The sequence below is a fragment of the Lissotriton vulgaris genome, chromosome 5 (assembly GCF_964263255.1).
Source record: "Lissotriton vulgaris chromosome 5, aLisVul1.2, whole genome shotgun sequence".
NCBI classification, from domain to species: Eukaryota; Metazoa; Chordata; class Amphibia; order Caudata; family Salamandridae; genus Lissotriton; species Lissotriton vulgaris.
This window is the reverse complement of record NC_141693.1, coordinates 207,485,874-207,510,448: the sequence shown is the minus strand read 5'-3', so window position 1 is coordinate 207,510,448 and position 24,575 is coordinate 207,485,874. Positions and strand designations below refer to the sequence as shown.

Here is a 24,575-nt window from a genome sequence, read left to right as displayed (position 1 = left end):
TGCTTAGGGCAAAAGGTTGACTCATTTTTCAAGGGATGGGCTAAAAGGGTGTAAAAAATGACCCTAAAGTGAGAAATATTCACCAAATTATGTAGCGTGAAAGAATTTTTCAATTGTATGCACATACGTTAAACAAAAAAAATAAGCTCTAATAGAAATCATTGCTGTATCCTCTGTATATTTCATGCTCATCGAATACTGCCTAGCCAATAGACTACTAGCTCTGTTGAGTGCTTTGTCTAACACTTACCCTGCGACGCCTGTGGCAGCAAACAGGTCTCCGTTGTCAAGTAAGTTGAATATGGTGATGGGCATCTTCATCACTGACTTCATCTGAAGAAATTCTGGACAGTTCGATGCCACTGCCACAGCATACCACTTTCCTTCAATCTGGAAGAGAAAGGACAAATTGCTTCTAAATCAGGATTCTGAAGTGGCAGTACTCAAAACAGTGGCCCAATAGTTTAGTACAAGAAGAACGTGCATTGTTTTCAGAGTTCCTGTAAATGCTCCCCCATTGATGAGCATTTCTTTTCTAGAGTTTAATGCAGATTTGTCAAGCCGCCATCAAAGGTGTTGCAAGTTAGACTTAACAATAACTACAGAGGGGCAATCGCTGCCACTGTATTGTCCATATAGAGAAAGGGAGAGAAAGAGGGCGCGGGGGAGAAATAGAGAAAGGATACATATTGGGTAACTATTTAATATGGTCCAATTTTCCCATTTTGGGGTTCTGGTGACATCATATGAGTTACTCTTACACTTTGAGTAACTTTAATACTTTTGACTATTCACCGAATCCGACTGTAAAGTTACTCAAATGTGTAAGAGTAAATAACAAATGTAAATTACTCTAAACCCTGCAGTTCCTGAATAGCCCCCAGGCCCTTCAGTTAGGTGGAGACATGTATGTTACACTTTTGAAGTAAATATAGACTGAGATGTTGTGAATACCCAAAAAAGTATTAAACCTACACAAAGGTGTAAATTACTCAAACGTGTAAGGAACCTTTTTGAATCTGGCCCTAGGTTTGTAACTGAAACTGATGAAAGTAATGCTGGCAGAGATTGTGTCACATAAACTGCATTTTTGACACATTTTAAATAACTTTTTCACATAATATGAATATTCATGATGCACATCATACTAGCCATGACAATGATAAGGCTCTGCAGAGTGGCTCGTGACTGGCATTATGATGATGAGATCCATTTTTCTCTGCGAATGGTAGCATTTGTCCCATATTTCATGGTTCTTTGTCAAATATGGTTTTGATACCACAGCATTTTGTGAAATAAAAACACTCAAACACGCAGAGCATAGTATTAATGGAGAATCGATGAATGCATTATTGTATTTATTAACACATTTGAGTATGGGAAGGAGGAGAACTCATGAGAGGCAGCTTTGTACTTCCCTCAATAATGGCAATAAACAGCATTATACGCTCTGTGAAATAAAAATAAAAATGTTTTTTATATACAGCTAAACTCTGCTCATATATATGTAGTTGTAGTCACAACTTTTTGGGGTAAAAGGAGAGTTTTGGCAGTAATCAATTGAGTGTTTTGCTATAGTTTTTCATTTTTTTCCAATGTCTGAAATCTGCCCTTGCCAGAGCTATTGGAGGATTAGTATGTGTATTTTTATTAATGCCTATTTTGCTTGGGATTAAGCACAGCAGGGTAGATCTCACGTTATTTAGGCCTGATTTAGAGTTTGGTGGACAATATACTCTCTCAATAATGCAACAGAGTTCCATGCCCGCCAATCCTGTGGGCCATCTGCCTCATTTAGAGACAAGAGGACTACAAACTTTCCGTCGACATAGTCGGTAATGGAAGTCAATTAGGGATCACCAAACGTCGCAGCTGCCACCCCTGGCTTGTGCCTTGTGACTCCTGGCATTGCCTTTGCGATCTCTGGCCTTAGAGGTGGCAAGAACAGTGCCTGGAACACAGGAGTGGCTTGGCCCAATAGATGTTGGTTGAGGCTCCAGTTTCCTGTCTCAATTCTTTTTTTGCACAAATAGAGAATATTTCCATTTACTATTTGTTTCATGAAAATGAAATTACAATTAACTGGTGTGAAGTCTTTTTTTTGTGTTCAAGGAGCAACCTTGCACAGAAGGACGGAAAAAAGTAAAGCCCCACCAATGCTGGGAGAAAATTTCCTAGTTGAGGGTTTTTTTTCATTTGTTTTTGTAAAACAAACTCCTGCTTTGGGAAATGAAAGACATGAGGGTGAGGGGAGTATTCTTTTTTTCTTTTTCTGAAACAATCTCTTGCTTTGGAAGATTGGTTCTGACAATAAAATGTAAAAACCTTGTTAAATGACTGTCAAAACCACCGGCGGCCAACCACTATACTTTTTGGACATGGAAAGGCATCACCAGTGTCTTTCAGTAAACAAAAGTGACCAAAAGTGACCACTGGGCCAGCAGCAGTCATCTAAAAATTTGGCATACTGTGTTCGTCAGGATGGGAAGGTAATATCCTTTGCCACCCGCTTAGAGGGTGTACCATCCGTCAAAAGGTAAATCAGCCCTCCTGCCTTTTTTTTCAACCTGTGGATTCAAAATGGGATATGTAGATTCAGGGTAAGCTTACCTGCCCTGTTGCCTTTCACCTCTGAAAGCTTCCATGGATCATGTCAGATCTGAGGATTCTCTAGAGATCCTCGATTGATCCTCAAATCTGAAGAGGGTCCTTAAATCCACACAGGAGTGCCTTGCTCTGATTCGAGAATCCATATATCCCACAAGAAAATATATATTTTATTTTTATTTTAAACGCTTGGGTGGTTCCCTCTGGAATTAACACAAATCGGTTTGGTGGTCAAGGTGTGTTCACACTGCCGCCTTATGAGTCTTTTCAAATGTCCACGAGTCCTGTATTGGCTGCCACAATGCCTTCATGCCCAACCTGAGCCCCTCTCAAAAATCACTAACCAGATTTATACCAGATTTATATCACAACAAAAGAGGCACTTCCTGGAGTACATTTTTAACTCCATGCAAAGATTTGCATCATTCTCTCAACTGCTTTTTCTGTGTCATAAAGCAAAACTTCCAATGGGAAATAAAATGGTGAATTACTGATTATCCGTGGGCCTAAATTGACGGATCTGCATGAAACATCCCAAGACAAATTTTATTTTTAAAGTTTCATGCAGATTTGTCTGACGGTGCCAACATTACAAGGAAACCAAAAATGACTGACTCACCAAAACTACCCTGGTGCTATCACTATTAGCAGAATCTGAATCTCAGAAGTGGTGCAGGCAGAAGGGAAGTATTGCCAATGCCAACTATTACTGCAATGAAATACAGTATTTGAAACAGTGAAAAGTGTTGTGTCAGATCCCTTTGAGAAAATAACTGAAATGGTCAGGTGAAGATTGAGGTGCACTTGAAGGGGTGTGTTACACTCATACCCCAATATCCAAGGTCAATAATTATTCAATATAGGTCCATTGGGAGGAGTGTGTTACAATGCCATATCAGAATACCTGGGGTGATTAAGGATTTAATTGAGTTGCATTGGATGGAATGTGTATGTGTATGTAATGCTGGGGAAACATTTGAGATGCATTAAAAGGAATGGGTATTTAATAGCAGACTATTTAGGATATAGCGTGATGGAGGGATGAAATTAGATGTACATGGAAGGAGTGTGTTATAATGCAATATGGTAATATCTGAGGTAATTCAGGACTGGATTGAGGTGCATTGGAAGAGGTGTGTTTCCTGTCATACTAGATTGTCTGGAACAACTGAAGAGTGAACTGAAAACATTAGGAAATATGTCTTAGGCCCCAAAGTAGAATATTAATGTTGACTAAAAGCAGGGTTGTAGTGCATGGCAAATAAAGATCTAATTTGCTGCACTGGAAGATCAAAGTTATTCAGTTTAAAATGTGCACCTCTTGTATTCCTCACAGACCTGCTAATTTTCCAAGTTTGAGATATGTGCAGCAGATTAACACAATTATGATAGTTACCTTCTGAGGGTCAAAGTTGCTCATGACTGGAATCTCCATAGCCTGCACCTGAAGCAGGCCTGAGAAGAGCAGACCAAGGCTTATCCACATCGCAGACATGATGGTCTTCAAGCTTTCAAGCTGTCTGTGACTCTGGGTCTCTTATGGCTAGTGGACTCTTCTCCGGAGGCTCAGAATGATGACTGCTGCTCTGCACGCTGTACATTTATACATCTCACTACAGGAAGTAAAGCAGGAAGATTATCTGCTGCCAAGACTTTGTTATGCAACACATTGCACCACTGGAAATGCAAGAGATATCTTTATAATCTAATGTCACTTTTATGCTATCAAATTTCTTGATAAAAATGGCTTAGTTTCTGGTTGCATGCGCTGATTAACAAAATATCTTAATTTATGGTTAAGTAAATTCCTATATTGGTTTCCTGACATAGCAATTATAGCTTACCTGCTCCAAATGTGGGAAACAGATAAAGTGCAAGCCAACTGTAGGTCATTAGGTGATCCCTAAATCTTAATCGTAGGACCTCCATGTGAAAAACCGAAACACAGGAGAGCAATGCGTGATGGTTTTCACATAATGAGATGTTGAATGACTATAAAGTGATCACTGGGCATGACAAGACAGTAGGAAAAATCATCATAATATTGAGGTGAAAAGGTGAACTTTACTGAGTAGAAGGAAGCAACTGGAGAGTATGCCATTCATGTTATGGCTAAAACTCATGCGTATTCATATGGGATGAGATGATATACAGTTAAAATGATTTATTGCTCTCTAAATGGGCAGACTCAATCTAAGAAAGATTCTGAAAACAGTTTCCTGATCCATAGTGGACAAAGCAAGTCATACTGTCTTTCTCCTTTGTCTTGAAATTGAACAGATGCAAGTTTGGGTCTTCACCCCTTCTAATCCTCTGAACCGCAAGAAATTAGGGAATGTATTGGAATTTTGCTGTCTGTTCCTTTAGTGTGTATTCCAGACCACTGCTACTCCCATCTAAAAAATAAGAGCCAAAAAGCATTAAGATTACTTGCTACTTTGCCTGTAATTGCCATTTCATGAATGCAAGTAAAGTATGCCACAATATCCATAATATAATCTATTAACATGTTCCTCACATTCAATGTGTGGTTCAAATGTCTTTCTCGGTGTATTAGATATTCTTCTTCCACTGAGTGTCTTTAGGCGTAAATCCACCACCAAGTCTAGAAGTGCCCGACCTCTATTATTGTGTCTTTTGTCATTTTTTAGAGTGGTGCGATACCAGAATATCACTGTAAGATTATTCTTTAACAAAATAGTGCTAATCGCAGTTAATAACGGAAAATCTACACCCATTTTGATGATTTGTTTGAAAATACTATTCAGAACACAATATATATGTACATATAAATTGCTGGAAAACAAAATGGTTAAACTGGCGTTATAGTTAGGTTTGGTAATAAGTTCTTACTTGGCTTTAAAAATAACCTTAGACCTTCACTGAAAAAAATAATTTAAAGGGACTCTATAGTTAGCTGAAAATGTTATAGTTTTAACTTACAAAACAACTGAAATTCGGCAGTTATAGTTATCTCAAGTAACTATAACTTGTGCCCTTAAGTCACTAAGACCTGCGCCCCCACTGTGCACAGTTTTGTCATCATTTATGCCATTTCAAATGTTTCAGTGATGTTATCTACGATATCATGGACCATGTCATGAGGGATGTAATATTGGGGGTAGTTAGTAGTTCATGGTGAGGGCATGAGTTATAGTTACTTTCGGGCATGAATTCAATACATTTAAAAATATATATGTTTTTAGATCAGTGAGGTTTCCTTTGGGACCACCCCCACAAGGCTAGTGCCCAAAAAGTGAGCTCACTTAATGGCCAAAGATATTTCTAACATCATAACATATATTGAGCCCCATTAGGCATATTTCGAAACAGTATAAAAATTCAAATGAAACAAAACAAAATTATAGCTACCTTAGCTTTTCCTCGTTCCTTACAGCTCCCCAACTGATCAGTGTAAATTATTTTCAATTCCAACCTATAAACGAAAAAATATAACATAAAACAACAGTCAGTGCCTTAATGTACGTGTATGCTCAAAACATGTAGCAATTAACCCGTTCAGTGCGGGTCTGTTTCCCCCCGCTGTGCTGGGGGGGCGGGGGTGCTCACGGCGCCCCGGTGCTCATGACGAGGTCAGCTTGTCATGAGCCACGGCGCTCCAGTGCTCAGACCACGCCCGTTCCAATGGAACGCTCAGCACAGCAGGGGAATTAGCCCAGCGTGTGAGCGTTCCATCTAACGGGCACGGTCATGGCGAGCTGAGCTCGTCATGAGCACCGGAGCGCCGTGGCTTATGACGAGCTGACCTCGTCATGCACACTCAAGAGGTAAAATATTCAAAATCTCAATAAAAATATGTAGGCACAAAATGTATTTTAACACATATAAAAATGTGCAAATTTCCTCATCAATGTTCAACCCAAGGAGTTCTTTAGTTCCTATCCTTAAGATGTATTAACAAAGAAAGGTGTCAAAGCTTTCAAGGTCCAGCACCAAACTTCACTACGTGTAAGGCTTATTAACTCTCCACTGTACCTCGGTGTATTGGGTCTAGGATGTGACCCGAAAAAGTGGTTGCAAACCACCACTATCCAAGACTAAAGATTGACCCTGCACCCGAGAAAGACACATACTCTTATATATAGATATCCTAGTGCATCATATTTAAACAATAGAACAGTATATTGATAAATAGCTTCCCAGATGAAAATAACAGATAGTCATGTTTCTTGATTGTAGTCAGTATGAATCTTTTATTGAAAAACACTTTATTCCTTTAAAAGCACCGTACAATTGCTTGCTAACACGTTTCATCCCTCATGGGACTTCTTCAGGCTAAAAGCAATTACAAAACACCATTTACAATATGAACACAATAAAAACATACAATACACAAAAGCTTTACAGTTCGTTATAATTCATTATTAAACTAGCACCATACTGCTATTAGTCGCCATCATGGTTGGACATAACTCTCAGTCCATTACTTGTAGATTAACTGGAAGCTACTCAGAATATCTCAAGATATTTAAAACACAATCATTTTAGCCAAGGGAGGAAACAAAACAAACAAGTACACAGTCTATTGCTGTGAATCTTGCATCACGTCTATGATCTGTTTGAAGGTACAATATTACCCTGTCTTTTGTAACAAAGAAACAGAGGCAAAGGTGACATCATCTTCGAAATGAACATACTGTTCTATTGTTTAAATATGATGCACTAGGATATCTATATATGAGTATATGTCTTTCTCGGGTGCAGGGTCAATCTTTAGTCTATCCTCAAGATGTACCTGCTTTCTAGCTGTCTCAATTTGGCTTCCCTAATTCCTCCCCTCATGGACTGTTGTATTTGGTCTAGCATGCTGTATGTCACAAGATCAGAGTTGATCTCTAAAGTGCTTAGCAGCTGGATAAGTATCATCAATGTTTTTTGCCGCCTGTATGTGCTGCAAAATATGTATGTTAACCTGGATCCACGTCTTCCACACGCAGCAGCTACTGGATGTTTTTTTGTTGACGTACCTCCCCCCATCCCTTATCAGGAATACCAGTATTCACAGATAAGCACGCTGCAAGGGGCACTGGAGGGCTTTCGAGCAACGTGTCTTACCAGTATTTTCTGGGATTACCGGTTTAGCTGGAGCCAGTGTGTGGGAAAATCCGTCTTTTGAGTCCAAACAGCATCTCTTTCCATGACAAAATGCTATAAGTAATTGCTTATTGAACGTCACAGTGCTCTAAATTGTCATGGAGAGAATATTTATTTGTATTCATTGAGTGGATTCATAGTCTCAATATAACTTTATTGAGCACTTGCACAGATTGCTTTACACAATAGGGCCATAATGCCCCAAAACTGTCTCATTGTTTGAATATAACTTTATTTAGTACTTGACGTATATAGGTTTAACCAATGGAGCTGAAATGTACAAATTATTGTGAGCCCAGCGTCCGTTTGATTGTTTCTGATTCAGTGTTTTGAAACATTGCTTAGCCAGGAGCATACGTTGAAAAAAGTGTTTAATCAATACACTAATATATTCTACATGTATGTTCCAAAATGGCTGCCATTGCTGCTACAGTGGGTTGTCTGCCTTCAGTGTCGGATTTCTGTGTAAATAGGAAGCTCAAATGTGTGCAGGCATCAAGAAAAAGGCCTTTGTAGCTGTTACAAAAGCTGTTATTTATCTATTTATATATTCACTGGAAAAAACAAAGGTTACAGAGATGTTATACTTTGGCTCCAATTTCACCCTTACAAAACCAGAGAAATTCAGCAGTTAGCTAACTATAACAAGCACCTGCAATGAACTGCTTATGACCTCACATATTACATGGTCAGTGATACCACTGATTACATCATCCACAGAATCTCTCACACACCCACTCACACCCCAATATAACCTTTCCTACACCCACTCCAACTTTCAAACTACCCTTCTCAAAACCATTGAAACACCCACACCAGTACTTACACACCCACTAACTGATTCATAGGCCTACACACACATCCAATCAGTCACCCATACAGCCACTCATACACCATCTCAGTCCATACAACCACTGCTATATTCACTCATATACCCATACAGGCACTTACACACTGTCAGTCACCCATAGACCTACTCAAAGCAGAGCACACTGTTTGGTCCAGCCATGTCATAGCAAACTTCAATTTCCTAGGGGTGGGCACCCTGGGACATTACTGGAGCCAGCCCTGGGGGCTGGTGGTCCCCAGGGCCTTGAAGGGGGACACAGCCCCCATCCTTTGTTCACATTTGTTCCGGGAAGGTGGTGGCCCCGGGGGTCCACAATGGACCACCTTAGTTATTGGGTTTGTGACCCATGGAGGTGGCGGTATCTGGGGCTGCAGGGAAGGGCATAGGCCCTCTCCCACTTTTTTAAATTAAAGTATGTGGCTCAGCGAGGTGGCAGTCCCCGGGGCAGTGGGAGAGGCCCTACCCCCCATTACATCAAAGAGAAAACTGTGCAAGGCCCTACAGTATTATTAAAAGTAGCCCCAGGGAAGTGGCGATCCCCGATGCAGAGTGGGCCCGCGAGGGCCCCTGTTAATATTGAAAGTAGCTCTGGGGCGGTGCCGGTCCCCAGGGCAAGGGGGTCTATGAGGCTCCCCCTATTTTTTTAAAGTAGCTTCAGGAAGGGGGCGGTCCCCATGGCAAGGAGGTTCTGCCAGGCCCCCCTCATAAATTAAAATAGCCCTGGGGAGGTGGTGGTTCCTGGGGCTGCAGGCGGGTCCAGTGGGTACGCCCGTGTTCATAATCAAAAGTGCACCAGGGAGGTGGCGGTCCCCTGGGGCTTTGATAAACCCTAGGAGGAGGGCCTCATATGCTCCTGGGACCTGGCCTGGGGATTATTTTAAACCAAGCATGGGAACCCGGGCGTGCTTCTTTTTTTTATTTTGCTGCAGATTCGCGGATACGTTGCAAAATGTAGAAACAATGATTACCCATGCAGGATTCCTTAGGGACCCCCAACATATCTGGGGAGCCAGGGTATTCCTACCCTGCCCCCGTTTCTTTTTAAACTTTTTTTCAGGGACTCTGCTTCAACTCGAGTCCCAAGATGGCTGCCAACACTTCCTGGTTGAAGTTTTGACTGCCAATCAAATTTTACAGGATTCGAGTCCCAGACATCTAGATTCTTTAAAGATAGATATCTCAAAAACTGCTGAACAGATTTACACCAAATCATTAAAAGCACGCTTTCTGGACCACCATCTAGCTTTTCGCCAAATTTGGTGTAAATCCATTCAGCAGTTCGGCTGTAGTCGTGTTCAAAAAGTGAAAATCCACACAGACTTAAAATGGGTAAAACACGTTTTTCTCGCCCCCCCCCACATGATGGATCCCCCTGAAATGCAGGCGAGGGGACATAGAGTCACAGTAACTACAGGTGTCATTTGATTTCAGCGATGGGTGCGCCATGAACATTGCAATTGGCAACAAACAACAGAAATGGAGAAGCCCCATTGCTGGCCTCTCATTGGCCAATGATTCACCTATCGAATGGCAGGACTCTTTAAAAGACTGTGCTTTTACATCTACGGCTTTTACGCACTGATGAAGGCAGAAGCCAGAAACGCGTCTGTGGATACTACAAAGCCTACATATGCCCGAGTGTGCACCAAACCTCTGTATTTTGCTGTTTTACAAAGCGGATCCATCTCCGCTTCTCGGCTGCACCCGCCGTGAGTTCGGCTGGTCCTAGGTGGAATGGTGTCTTTGAATTAAATTTGGGCTGCCTGAAGCGACGCTAACAGATTCTGTCAACCAAGTCAGGTTGTTGCTTATGTAGAGCGAGAGTGTTTTACCAATGTGGGACACTCACAGGTGTACAGCGGCAGGCGAGGGGACATAGAGTCACAGTAACTACAGGTGTCATTTGATTTCAGCGATGGGTGCGCCATGAACATTGCAATTGCGGTACAAAAGGGGTGATGATGGACAAAGCATCTGAATCAATCAAACACTCACACCCAGTCAAAAGATCTGGGTTTAATCCATCACCGTTCTTTAGCCCACTCTTCCACCCCAGTTCAGACATGGCCATATGCAAATCAGTCTGACCCTGTACCTCATGGGAACAGTCCAGCCTGAACTGCCGAGCCATGTCTTCCCTGGACCGGAAATAAGCTTCAGAGGACCGGTTTCTGGCATTCCAGCCTTCTTCAGCCCGGCTTGCTTGAATCTAGTGGCAATGTGAGCAAGGGACTCACGTCTGAGCATATCCTGCCACACATATGGTGGCCAAAAGCGGTACAAAAGGGGGTGGTGATGGACGGAGCATCTGAATCAATCAAACACTCACACCCAGTCAAACGATCTGGGTTTAATCCATCACCGTTCTTTAGCCCACTCTGCCACCCCAGTTCAGACATGGCCATATGCAAATCAGTATGACCCTGTGCCTCATGGGAACAGTCTAGCCCGAACTGCCAAGCCATGTCTTCCCTGGACCAGAAACAAGCTTCCGAGGACCGGTTTCTGGCATTCCAGCCGTCTTCAGCCCGGCTTGCTTGAATCCAGTGGCAAATTGAGCAAGGGACTCACGTCTGAGCATACCCTGCCACACTTATGGCGGCCAAAAGCGGTACAAAAGGGGGTGGTGATGGACGGAGCATCTGAATCAATCAAACACTCACACCCAGTCAAAAGATCTGAGTTTAATCCATCACCGTTCTTTAGCCCACTCTGCCACCCCAGTTCAGACATGGCCATATGCAAATCAGTCTGACCCTGTGCCTCATGGGAACAGTCCAGCCCGAACTGCCAAGCCATGTCTTCCCTGGACCGGAAACAAGCTTTTGCAATTACAATTGGCAACAAACAACAGAAATGGAGACGCCCCATTGCTGGCCTCTCATTGGCCAAGGATTCACCTATCGAATGGCAGGATGTTTAAAAGACTATGCTTTTACATCGACGGCTTTTCCGCACTGATGAAGGCAGAAGCCAGAAACGCGTCTGTGTATACTACAAAGCCTTCATATGCCCGAGTGTGCACTGAACCTCCGTGTTTTGCTGTTTTACAAAGCGGTTCCACCTCCGCTTCTCGTTGCACCCGCCGTGAGTTTGGCTGGCCCTAGGTGGAATGGTGTCTTTGAATTAAATTTGGGCTGCCTGAAACGACGCTAACAGATTCTGTCAACCAAGTCAGGTTGTTGCTTATATAGAGCGAGAGTGTTTTACCAATGTGGGACACTCACAGGTGTACAGCGGCAGGCGAGGGGACATAGAGTCACAGTAACTACAGGTGTCATTTGATTTCAGCGATGGGTGCGCCATGAATATTGCAATTGGCAACAAACAACAGAAATCGAGACGCCCCATTGCTGGCCTCTCATTGGCCAAGGATTCGCCTATCGAATGGCAGGACTGTTTAAAAGACTGTGCTTTTACATCGACGGCTTTTCCGCACTGCTGAAGGCAGAAGCCAGAAACGCGTCTGCGGATACTACAAAGCCTACATATGCCCCGAGTGTGCACCGAACCTCTGAAGAACCGGGTTTTAAACCCAGCGGCACCAGGGGCACGCCCAAAGTCTTCTGATTCACCTGTCTTGGTATACAGAGACACAGAATACTTCTGGGTGGCGTCAAAGACCAAATTTATCCGCTGCAGCTAGTAACAGAAGTCCTAGAAATACAACACGGTGTACATCTCAGGAGACTGTTCAATTTTGTAAGGCAAGACATCCCTTTTTATGCCCAAATTCACATTACAAATGCACACCAACTGCGCAAAATTCTAGCGAATAAGGTACATTTTCAAACAAAGTATCACATAGCAAAAACCTCAATTTACATTGTCCCAACCTACAAGTTAATTATTAGGAATGTCCCAAATCCAATCTCCACAAGCCGGACAAACCCATAATTGAAAGCACAATGCATGTAATGAAAGAGCATAGAAAAGAAACAATAACAGATAACGAGCAAGATAAAGCATGTGTAAAGAACCTAAAAGTTAACGATGTCCTGAACATTGATTGGCAATCTCAGACAATGATCAACCAAGGAAATTGGCTTAGCGAGGTCGGTTTCTTACAGTTCACTCACAAGTCAAGAAGAGGCCTAGTAAATAAGTGCATGAACAACGAAGCCCATGCAACTTCGTTTGTTCGGTTACCTCCACGGGCCCACGGGCCTACGTGATGGCAACACAAAATGGAGGCACGGACAAAATGGAACCCATATTCGAGACAAAGTCTCTGAATACGTAATGAACTCGCTAGTTAATGCAACAAATTCACTCCATATTAGCCGCACTTACTGAATATGGTACAACATCACCAAAATCGTGACGGAACCATAACCTCACGAGACAAGACTGAATTTTACAGAACTACAGACCCTCCTTTTGCCATTACGTAGGCAATAACCCAAACTCACGTTAATCTGAATCTAGGTCTATATCAATATTCATCAGATCATCAAGGTGTTGCTGGAGCACCATCCTACTACTCTCTACTTCTCTCGAGACAGGTCTCCGCACACACAAGGTAGCACAAAGACTACAAACGGCGGGACTAGACTGGATGCAAAGACAACAAGAGAAGAGACTAGCTGAAGCCATACCAAGGTACATCAGAATCTTCCATCCCCATTTGGACAGTAGTCCCCAAAACCATCCAGTCAACGACCAGCCTCCTTCGTCCACATGAATAGACTTGGAAACCTTATGCAGTCTAGAGATGGCTTGGTATACTGTAGGGGCATTGTCTGGTATGAAAACACAGCAACTGGATTGGATCAATTTGCATACCCCTCCTCTATCTGCAAGTATAATGTCTAAAACCATACGGTTTTGTAACGTCATAAGACGATCCGCTTGAAGCTCAGCAGTAACATTACTAAGGGCACCTGCAGCCTCATTGATAGTGGCCTCAACCACTCTCGTAAGTTGTCGTATGTTCCTGCTATTGGCCATAGGACCCCAAAACGGTAGGAAACCCTTGAAAAAGTCTCCTACTTCCTGTGCTGCAGTATCTTCCTGATCGAAGACACCTCTACCATATCTTGTCCTATGATAGTCCGGAGTAGCAGTGTATGTAGGGGGAAGGAAAAATGCCACATAACAAGTTCCCGAAAAATCAGGTGGCAGCCATGTATAGGCTCTGTCGTGACAAACAAAATACGTTCCTTTAGCTGGCACGAACGGAGGAGAAGTCTAAGATGAATAAACATAGGTTTGGGCACACACACTCTTACCTAGCTGAGCTCTCGGATTTCGACCACTACCTTGCAAACAAAAGTGGCCTCGATGTGGTACAATCCAAATCGGGGGAGACCTTTTTCGTCTCTCCTTCTCTGTCAAGCTAGTACTGTATCCAGTCACGTTCCAATCAACGTAAGCCTGCACCTCATCCTTAGGGATAGCATTATATGCATTAATATCTCGGATCATATCTACTATTCCCTTTATCAAGGCACTATTTCTCGGATTGTCTTTCACGGAACGTAAGGGATATACCTCATTCGCAAACATAGTCTGAAAAGCCCATACAGACACATTGAAAGAAAAAGGCAAAACCAAATAAGGCATACCTCTATCTGTCGTATGAGGCATAAGACCACAAACCCAGCAATTAGTGATATTTACTACCAACTGATGCTGATGCAACAGCTGTATAAACGAATTGTTAACAAATTCTGACCTCCTTGTCTGTTCCTGTTCAGGCAACGTGTAAAATTGGTGCAAAGAAACAGTAGAAAAAGAAAGCATAGGTTGGGAGGTGGGTGCAGATTTCAATGGTGTAGCATAAACAATCCAACCCACACAAGCTAATGTGATACTTAAAAGCATTAAAGAACACAATATGATAAAACATTTGCTACATATTAATGTATAGAATCTCATCTTAGAATCCATTTTATCTACAACTCTCTCAGTTACAAAAAACTCCATCCTCTAACGTGCTGCTCACTGCAATTTTCCCTCTTCACTTAAGTGTGCGTCCAGGCGTCCTAGACGTCCTTAGAACCGCAGACCTTTTGTCAATATGCGGGTCACCCCTGCAGCTGAGCTCGGATGGTAGCTCAAAAAAGAAAAAAAAAATAGAACAAAAAAGTTTCTTGTCTGAAAGAGTATAGTTCTCAAAAACAGTCGAATTTTATTTGTCCATGTTAGACCTCAGATTATAGCGTTCTTTACCAGGCACTGTCTGATCCTTGAAAAGCGTTTCTGGTTGGGTAGTATCACGTCTCAAATGCAATGGCACAGCTTCTTGCAGAACTTCGTCATCCGCACTTTCCGACTGAGTCCATTTCAAACATGCATCACTAAAAGGCTCAAATCTCGGGACCCTTTCAGTCTCGGAATCAGCAACACCATTCCTGACCCATTGGTTATACGGTAAGGGCAAGGGTATCCTTTTACAATGGGTGGCGTGCACCCAATTTTTCTTGCCGCACACCTTGACAGCAGTACGAGTCGTCAATAACACCTGATACGGATCCTTCCACCTCGGTTCCAGATTCTTTGTCCTCTGGAAATTCCTCACGAGAGTCCAGTCTCCAGGTTGAATTGAGTGACCTGCATCCACAGAAGCTGAAGGTAAAGTATTGTGCACCTGTTGGTGAAGAACACGCAATTTAGCAGTCAAGTCATGTAAGTAATCAACCAACATAGGATACTCGATGTCGCTATATTCATTCGGCCTCGGCACACCCCAAACATTCGCCAGGCGACCAAAAACAATTTCGTATGGGCTAAGTCCCACACGAGAATGTACTGTCGTCCTCATTGACAAAAGTGCCAACGGCAAAGCACCGGGCCATGTAAGGCCAGTGTTCGCTTGTATCTTGGCCAATTTAAGCTTAAGAGTGCCATTGTAGCATTCGACCAAACCAGCTGACTGGGGATGATTCGCAGCATGAAATTTCTGTCTGATTCCCGAACCCGCACACACTTTCTTCATAATCTGACCCACAAATTCACTTCCGTTGTAACTCCATACCATTCTCGGCAAACCATACCTAGGGAAATATTCTTTGAGCAAAACCTTGGCTGTAGATAAAGCAGTATTATCCTTGAGGGGGTAGGCCTCTATCCATCGGGAAAAGGCACAAACAACCACAAGGACATACTTTAGGTTGTTGCATCTTTCCATGTGAATAAAATCCAGCTGTAACACCTCAAACTGATACGTTGGAGGAGCAAAATGACCCGCTGGAGTTGGGGGTTCCCTTGCCAGGATTATGCATCAAGCAAATCATGCAGTTTTTAACCAAATTCTCAGCACATTTAGGAATTCCAGCATTCTGCCATACCGGAGCCAACAACTTACATATCCCTTTTGAACTGATGTGAGCCAATCCATGAGCCATCGTAACCACTGGGAGCACATACGCATCAGGCAACAACCATCGCTGGTGCTCCGACAACTCAACCCAACAGCCAGTCGAATCCAACATTCCCGTAGTCTCTCTCCACACATTCAATTCTTTCTCAATAGCTTCTGCCTGAATCGATTTCACACTTTCTATTGTGTCTTCACACATTCCTCCTGCCATAACCCATCTAGCAGGACCTGCAACATACATACGACTCGTCACTTCTTTCATGGTTTCTCTCGCTACTTCATCCGCAAACGCATTACCACGGCCAACATCATCAGTAACCTTCCTATGTGCACTGCATTTCACAATCGCAACTTGTGTCGGCAAAGTAAGTGACTCAAGAAGTTCATTCACTAATTGTCCATGCTGGATTTTCGTACCATGAGAAGTAAGAAATCCTCTCTCTCTCCACAAATGTCCAAAACTATGAGCCACGCCAAATGCATATTGGCTATCAGTATACACATTCACTCTCTTTCCTTTTGACAACACACACGCTCTCGTCAATGCAATCAACTCTGCTGCTTGAGCTGAATTCTGTGGAATACGTATAGTTTCAACAATCGTGTGCAAAGTATCGCCATTCGGAAGCTTAAAGCATGAACCATCTACCCATAGGGTACCGTCTGGATTCGCAAGAGGAGTATCTTTCAGATTAACTCCACCCTTCGTTTCCTCCTCTGTCCGGAGAAAACAATCATGCTGTTCCTGAGCATCTGTCTCTACAGAAATTGGCAACAATGTAGCTGGATTCAACGTGTTGCACCGCTTAATGTGCACATGACTAGCCAAAGAGTCAACTCATAACCTGACAAACGCGCACTAGTAAGATGCTGAGTCCTTGTTTTATCAATAAGGTATCCACTGCATGTGGTACCATCACAATCAATGTATTATCCAATACCAAACCAGCAGACTGTCAGATAGAAATAGCTGCTGCCGCTGTAGCTCTCAAACAACTAGGCAACGACCTAGCTACCGGATCTAAAGAAGCTGAAAAATACGCACATGGGCGCTGCTTGTCTCCAAATTGTTGCGTCGACACTGACAGCGCACAACCTTCTCTCTCGTGTACGTAGAGTATAAAAGGCTTACTATAGTCGGGAGTACCCAACACCGGAGTAGAACACAATGCATCACGTAATTCAGAAAAACTCTTCTGACATTCGTCAGACCAAGGAAGAGGATTTGGTGTATCCTTAAGAGTAAGTGCCAACAAAGGTTTCGCCAATAGAGAGAAATTCGGAATCCACTGCCTACAATACGAGGTGATACCCAAAAACGCACGCACCTCTCTCTGTGTGGATGGCACAGTCATTTGAGCAATCGCTTGAATACGCTCTGGGGTCAATCGTCTTCCCTCCTTCGACAAGAGATGACCTAAGTAGGTCACTTCTTGGCGGCAATATTGCAACTTTGAAGGTGACACTTTATGGTAAAGGTCAGACAAATTTCGCAACAAAGAAAGCATAACTGCTTTACAAATCTCTTCATCATCAGCAGCAAGCAACAAATCATCCACGTACTGGATAAAAGTCGCACCAGGAGGCAAACCAAAAGCATCAAGCTGAGTTTTCAAAGCCTGACTATAGATGGAGGGACTCTCACAATAACCTTAAGGAGCGCGCTTAAACTGGAAGCTTCGGCCTCCTAAAGAAAAGCCAAAAATATCCCTACTTTCTTCGGCAATCGGAATACTAAAGAAAGCATTCTTCAGATCGATAACAGGAAACCAGTACGCTTAAGGACAGGTAGAACAGGACTGTTACACACATTACCTCTCGTTTCTTCAATCACATCTTTCTCAACCAAATCATAGATAATCGCTAAAAGAGCTCTCTCACCATCACTAGAGATCTTATATTGGGGAATGCGAGGTAGCTTAGCATTCGACTTGAGTGTTACAACATAGGGTGGAATCTGCAAAAGGCCAACATCATTGGGACCTGTAGCCCAGAGAGTATCAGGGAGCAAACGCATTTCCAGTGGAAGACGATCTTTAGACAAGTACATCAGAGAAATCACTCTCTTACCCAATGTAAGATGTACTCCCGAAGGAAAACAATGTAATGTCGCATGCAATCTTTTTAACAAATCCAAACCCAACCGATTCTCACCACAACCTGTCGTTAGAATAAGGGGTGCTTCCAATTCACAAGGACCAATAGAAAGAGGCAAAGGACTAGAAACCGGATTACGAACTGGGGCGCCAGAAAATCCTACCGAGACATTCATCAAGCCAGACAAAGGTGCGCCAGGGAGTTTAGAGTGCGTGATAGAACTCTTAGCCGCACCAGTATCCAAAAGAAAAGGTTCTGGTACACCTGATGTAATTACTTCAACATAAGGTCCACTCTGGTCTACTGGAACTGACACTACTCCCTCTCTTTGTCCATGGCTGTCCTAGCTATCATTAAAACCAGCACTCTCGCTTTCAACATAATAGTCATCCGTGTAGTACTGAGCAGACTGAACAGACGAAACATTCTGTTGATCAAAATAATTCACAGAATTCCGAGGGGGAAAGGAACGTTCGTTCTGAGGAAACGTACCACGTCCTCTACCCCTAGGCACTTGTTGAAAACCACCGCGACCTCTCTGACCAGACACACCATTCGTACGTTGTAGCAAAACCGGACAACTATTCTTGAAATTACCTTCTTCCCTACAGTAAGCACACTGATTAGGGCCTAGCAGAAGTCGCAGAGGAAAAGACTCAGGCTTCTGCGACAATCTCTGAAACTGTGGGGGCTGCTGAAACTGGGAAGGTTGCTGACGCTGATTAGAGCGAGGCGGATACGCCTGCTGTAAAAGAACCTTCGTCTTCAATTCTTTAGTCTTCTTTTCTGCTTTATCCTTCTCATCTTTATCTCTATTCTCGTAATATTGTGCAGTAGCCAATATCTGGGCCGAAGAAGAAACAGCCCATGAACTCTCAGAGTCCTTCAACTTATTACAAAGTTCAGGAAGCAAATTAAAAACAAACTTATCTACAAACAATCTTTGACCACCTTCTGTACTCATGTCCTGACCAATGTGATCAATGAATGTTTCTTCAAACCTAGTGAAGAAATCAGACACACTCTCGACTTCACTCGCATAGGAGGCATCAAGGTTTTCATTAAATTAATAATCCTACCAGGTAATTCTGCAACTAAAGGTTCAAGTTTGGCACCTCCTACCTGTCGTCCATCTGCAGCAACAATATTAACCCACGTATCTCCTAATTCTACCCTCGTGACGGATCTTCGCCCACAAAGGTTGAGGGACTACATTACCCAACAACATATCCACTTTAGCTAAATTCATAACACACACATCAACTGTCTGAGACAACTCCTTGTAGTAACCAGCAGGATTTTTACGGGAGTCAGGCAAAGTCTGCTTAAGAGCCAGGACCTCAGCTTACTTCCAAGGAACATGCACCCACACTCGCTGAAAATGAGCCGGTACTGCCTGAATACCATTAACGGCATCGGCAGCAACTGCCTCTCTCCATACAGGGGGATCCTCTCTCATCGGGTACTGTTTCACTTTCCTCCTAACAGAAGGATCAGGTTCAAACAACGACTAAGAAGGAAGTCTACACCTAAACGCAAGAAGCGTCTCTACCGCTTCCTCAACATCGGGACCCACTATCGTCCCTTTAGCAAATTCAGACTGAACATCAGGCACTTCCTGCGGAATTAGACCCAACTCATTATTTTCCCATTCTTAATGAAGAAAAGTACACATTATATAAAAAACATACCTTTGCTTAGGTGGATCCCACTGTAAGAAAACATCCATAACCGCTTGTAAATTATACCTAGAAACATTTGAAACCCATCTTTGAGCCGCTCTTCGGGACCAGGAAGATGACTACGACTCTGCTTACGTTCCGAAACCGGGGTCATACTCAGTGACCCAAAGAGTGGAGACAAAAGACTAGCAACAGTCTCAGTCATTCGTTTTCGAGCAGAAGGAGAAGAGGTTGACATAAGGACAGGAGTCAAAGTGTTTTGAGGCGACAAAGACGTAGGGTCAGTAGAAAAGGAAGTTGAAGGCAAAGGAGAGGAAGGCAAAGGAGTTTGAGGCAGAACTGGTAGCAAAGTTGGCGGCCCTAAAGGAGGCTGCACCAATGGAGGAAGAACCACCTGTGGAGGAACAGCTGGCGGGACAACAACAGGGGCTTGAACAACTGGGGGTCGCGGAGGTGCCGTAGCACTCTGCAAATAAGGGGGTGGTAATCTCAACAAATGAGACATCAAAGGATCCTTTTCAGGGTCATTTGTCGCATTCAGAAGAAGAGGTGGCAAAGCCGGATAACAATTGTCAATGGCCATGCAATGTTGTCTATCTGACACCTCAATCGCACGATCTTCTTCATCTTCCTTAAACTGCCTAGCAGCTTGCATTATCGATATATTCTTTTCTTTCCTATCTCTCTTAGCTTGCTTAATTTCACGCTGTTTGGCTTCCTTACGCTAGAGGCGGAAAGAGTCAAACATCGCCGGCCGGGCTTTCTTCCTAAATAGCGCAACTTCTAGATTTTCTAAAACCTCAGATTTGAAACTACTATGTTGGGGCCATCGTAAGACACCATCTTTCTTTGTATAGCGGGTCCATACTTCATTAAACGTAATTGGACCCACGCCATGCTTTGAAGAGAGCTCATAAGTTGGAGTTCCAAACGGAGGTATCGGACACGAGTCCTCCAATCGGAAATCCCTGTTACAACTACAACAAAACCCTTTCCTAAATTTGCTCAGATCAGGCATCTTATAGCTCACTAATCTAGTTTCAAACTTCAAGGGGTTAACAAAAACTATATACTCGCAAATATACGCAAATATACGAACCCCTCGGCTTTGGTAATTGCAACAACCAAATCAAAGAAACCCAAGAAACCAAACAAAGTCTTGGGAGCGACACACTTGTACTTAACCAAAATGTCTGTCACACCACCAGAAGACTGTCTATCGTCTCGCCTTACAAATCATCACAAGAGGGTCCAAGACAGGGCGACAGTCAGGGCAGCAGTCCTTCGTAGCCGTCAGAAAGGGGAAGCCTCGCAGTAAAGACCTTCGGTCCACAGTCGACATGCAGGGATCGATGATGTGGAGGCCCTCCTCCAGAATTTCCTCACAAAGCTCCTCACAATCTTCGGGCTTGGACCGGTACCTCTGAAGTGGCCCCACGTTGGGCACCAGTTGAAGAACCGGGTATTAAACCCAACAGCGCCAGGGGCACGCCCAAAGTCTTCGGATTCACCTGTCTTGGAATACAGAGACACGGAATACTTCTGGGTGGCGTCAAAGAACAAATTTATTAGCTGCAGCTAGTAGCAGAAGTCCTAGAAATACAACACGGTGTACAACTCAGGAGACTGTTCAATTTTGTAAGGCAAGACATCCCTTTTTATGCCCAAATTCACATTACAAATGCACACCCACTGCGCAAAATTCTAGCCAATAAGGTACATTTTCAAACAAAGTATCACATTGCAAAAACCTCAATTTACATTGTCCAACCCGCAAGTTAACTATTAGGAATGTCCCAAATCCAATCTCCACAAGCCGGACAAACCCATAATTGAAAGCACAATGCATGTAATGAAAGAGCATAGAAAAGAAACAATGACAGATAATGAGCAAGATAAAGCATGTGTAAAGAACCTAAAAGTTAACAATGTCCTGAACATTGATTGGCAATCTCAGACAACGATCAACTAAGGAAATTGGCTTAGCGAGGACGGTTTCTTACAGCTCACTCACAAGTCAAGAAGAGGCCTAGTTAATAAGTGCATGAACAACGAAGCCCATGCAACTTCGTTCGTTCGGTTACCTCCACGGGCCCACGGGCCTACGTGATGGCAACACAAAATGGAGGCACGGACAAAATTGAACCCATATTCGAGACAAAGTCTCTGAATACGTAATGAACTCGCTAGTTAACGCGATGAATTCACTCCATATTAGCCAAACTTACTGAATACGGTACAACATCACCAAAATCGTGACCAAAATCGTGACGGAACCATAAACTCAGACAACACAGAATTTTACAGAACCTCACCTCCGTGTTTTGCTGTTTTACAAAGCGGTTCCACCTCCGTTTCTCGGTTGCACCCGCCGTGAGTTCGGCTGGCCCTAGGTGGAATGGTGTCTTTGAATTAAATTTGGGCTGCCTGAAACGACGCTAACAGATTCTGTCAACCAAGTCAGGTTGTTGCTTATACAGAGTGTTTTACCAATGTGGGACACTCACAGGTGTACAGCGGCAGGCGAGGAGACATAGAGTCAAAGTAATTACAGGTGTCATTTGATTTCAGTGATGGGTGCGCCATGAACATTGCAATTGGCAACAAACAACAGAAATGGAGACGCCCCATTGCTGGCCTCTCATTGGCCAAGGATTCACCTATCAAATGGCAGGACTGTTTAAAAGACTGTGCTTTTACATCGACAGCTTTTTCACACTGATGAAGGCAGAAGGCAGAAGCCAGAAACGTGTCTGCGGATACTACAAAGCCTAGATATGCCCCGAGTGTGCACCGAACCTCCATGTTTTGCTGTTTTACAAAGCGGTTCCACCTCCGCTTCTCGGTTGAACCCGCCGTGAGTTTGGCTGGCCCTTGGTGGAATGGTGTCTTTGAATTAAAATTGGGCTGCCTGAAACGCTGCTAACAGATTCTGTCAACCAAGTCAGGTTGTTGCTTATACAGAGCGAGAGTGTTTTACCAATGTGGGACACTCACAGATGTACAGCATCAGGCGAGGGGAAATAGAGTCACAGTAACTACAGGTGTCATTTGATTTCAGCGATGGGTGCGCCATGAACATTGCAATTTGCAACAAACAACAGAAATGGAGACGCCCCATTGCTGGCCTCTCATTGGCCAAGGATTCACCTATCGAATGGCAGGACTGTTTAAAAGACTGTGCTTTTACATCGAAGGCTTTTCCGCACTGATGAAGGCAGAAGCCAGAAACGCGTCTGCGGATACTACAAAGCCTACATATGCCCCGAGTGTGCACTGAACCTCCGTCTTTTGCTGTTTTACAAAGCGGTTCCACCTCCGCTTCTCGGTTGCACCGCCGTGAGTTTGGCTGGCCCTTATGTGGAATGGTGTCTTTGAATTAAATTTGGGCTGCCTGAAACGCCGCTAGCAGATTCTGTCAACCAAGTCAGGTTTTTGCTTATACAGAGTGAGTGTTTTACCAATGTGGGACACTCACAGATGTACAGCAGCAGGCGAGGGGACATAGAGTCACAGTAACTACAGTTGTCATTTGATTTCAGCGATGGGTGCGCCATGAACATTGCAATTGGCAACAAACAACAGAAATGGAGACGCCCCATTGCTGGCCTCTCATTGGCCAAGGATTCACCTATCGAATGGCAGGACTGTTTAAAAGACTGTGCTTTTACATCGATGGCTTTTCCGCACTGATGAAGGCAGAGGCCAGAAACGCGTCTGCGGATACTACAAAGCCTACATATGCCCGAGTGTGCACCGAACCTACATGTTTTGCTATATATATATATATATATATATATATATATATATATATATATATATATATATATATATATATATATATATATATATATATATATATACACAAACAGAATCTTCATATCAGCAAACTCCTGCAATGAAGACACGGACCCAAGGCTGCAGTAAGGGAGATTTATTTCAACCTCTCAGTCGACGCGCTTCGAGCAACTTGTGCTCTTGATCACACATCATACACCTGGTCAGCAAACATTTAAATAAATTTTTTTAGTACGTGATGCTCCACCTCTTTGGTGAATCACATGGTGCATAGACATAGATGAAATACTCATCCACACATCTGATAGGTGCAAACCCATATAAACTTAAAGGGCACGAAAAACAATATAACTGCATGAATGTATAGTCCATTTCTCTATCATACTAGCTATTGAATTCTGAAGTCATGAAAAATAACATCATTATAAAAATAATCCAGCAAAAAATTGAAACAATGTATATACAAGTAAAAAAAAATATATATACACATATTTCTTATATACACAAATTTACATATAATATATCTATATACATCAGTAATCAAAATTTAAATATTTGACCATCCAAATTTCATAACTTTATATCAATGTACTCAACAATTATATCTATACTGGATTTCAAAATTCATGTATGAGATCGTAATTGATATTCATGTTCAATGCATCAAAAATGCTTCAAGTGCCCATAATGCTTATCTAACCCTTAGTGATTACTAGAAGAAAAAAGTTTAAATGTGATAATGTGAAAACAGTGAAAGCAGAAAAACCTTTTTGTTATTTACAAAAAGTTAATACTCATCAATATGTACATGGTATTAATGTGAGAGTCTAACAATTACGGATCATAATATCAGCTTTAATTTTCATCTTAGTTGAATTTTTCAACTGGTTCACCCATGGTGCAACTTGATGCAATCAGATTTTCTATATTTCATATGAAGTTTATAGTTCTGGAAGACCTTAAAGAATAAATAAAAAAAAACATAAATGTCAAGGTTACAAGCACCCTTACCTGTAGGTTGCTTGTAGATGATTCCGCAGAGACGTTATGGACCAACTTCCCCAAATTCTAGGCAATCCCTAGTGACTATATGTAACACTGA

The 24,575-nt window shown here is 42.8% G+C and overlaps 1 protein-coding gene across 1 annotated transcript in view; it reads right to left on the bottom strand.

The window, feature by feature from the left end:
- The window catches only part of LOC147710502 (extracellular fatty acid-binding protein-like), a 57,363-nt gene that overhangs the window by 28,236 nt on the left and 4,552 nt on the right, over positions 1 to 24,575 (bottom strand). Inside the window, exons 3-4 of the mRNA XM_086919362.1 lie at positions 5,980 to 6,043; positions 251 to 390 (exon numbers count right to left, since the gene is read on the bottom strand). Of these exons, the coding sequence (XP_086775488.1) occupies positions 251 to 390; positions 5,980 to 6,043 (204 nt within the window). The remainder of the gene's footprint in view (positions 1 to 250; positions 391 to 5,979; positions 6,044 to 24,575) is intronic.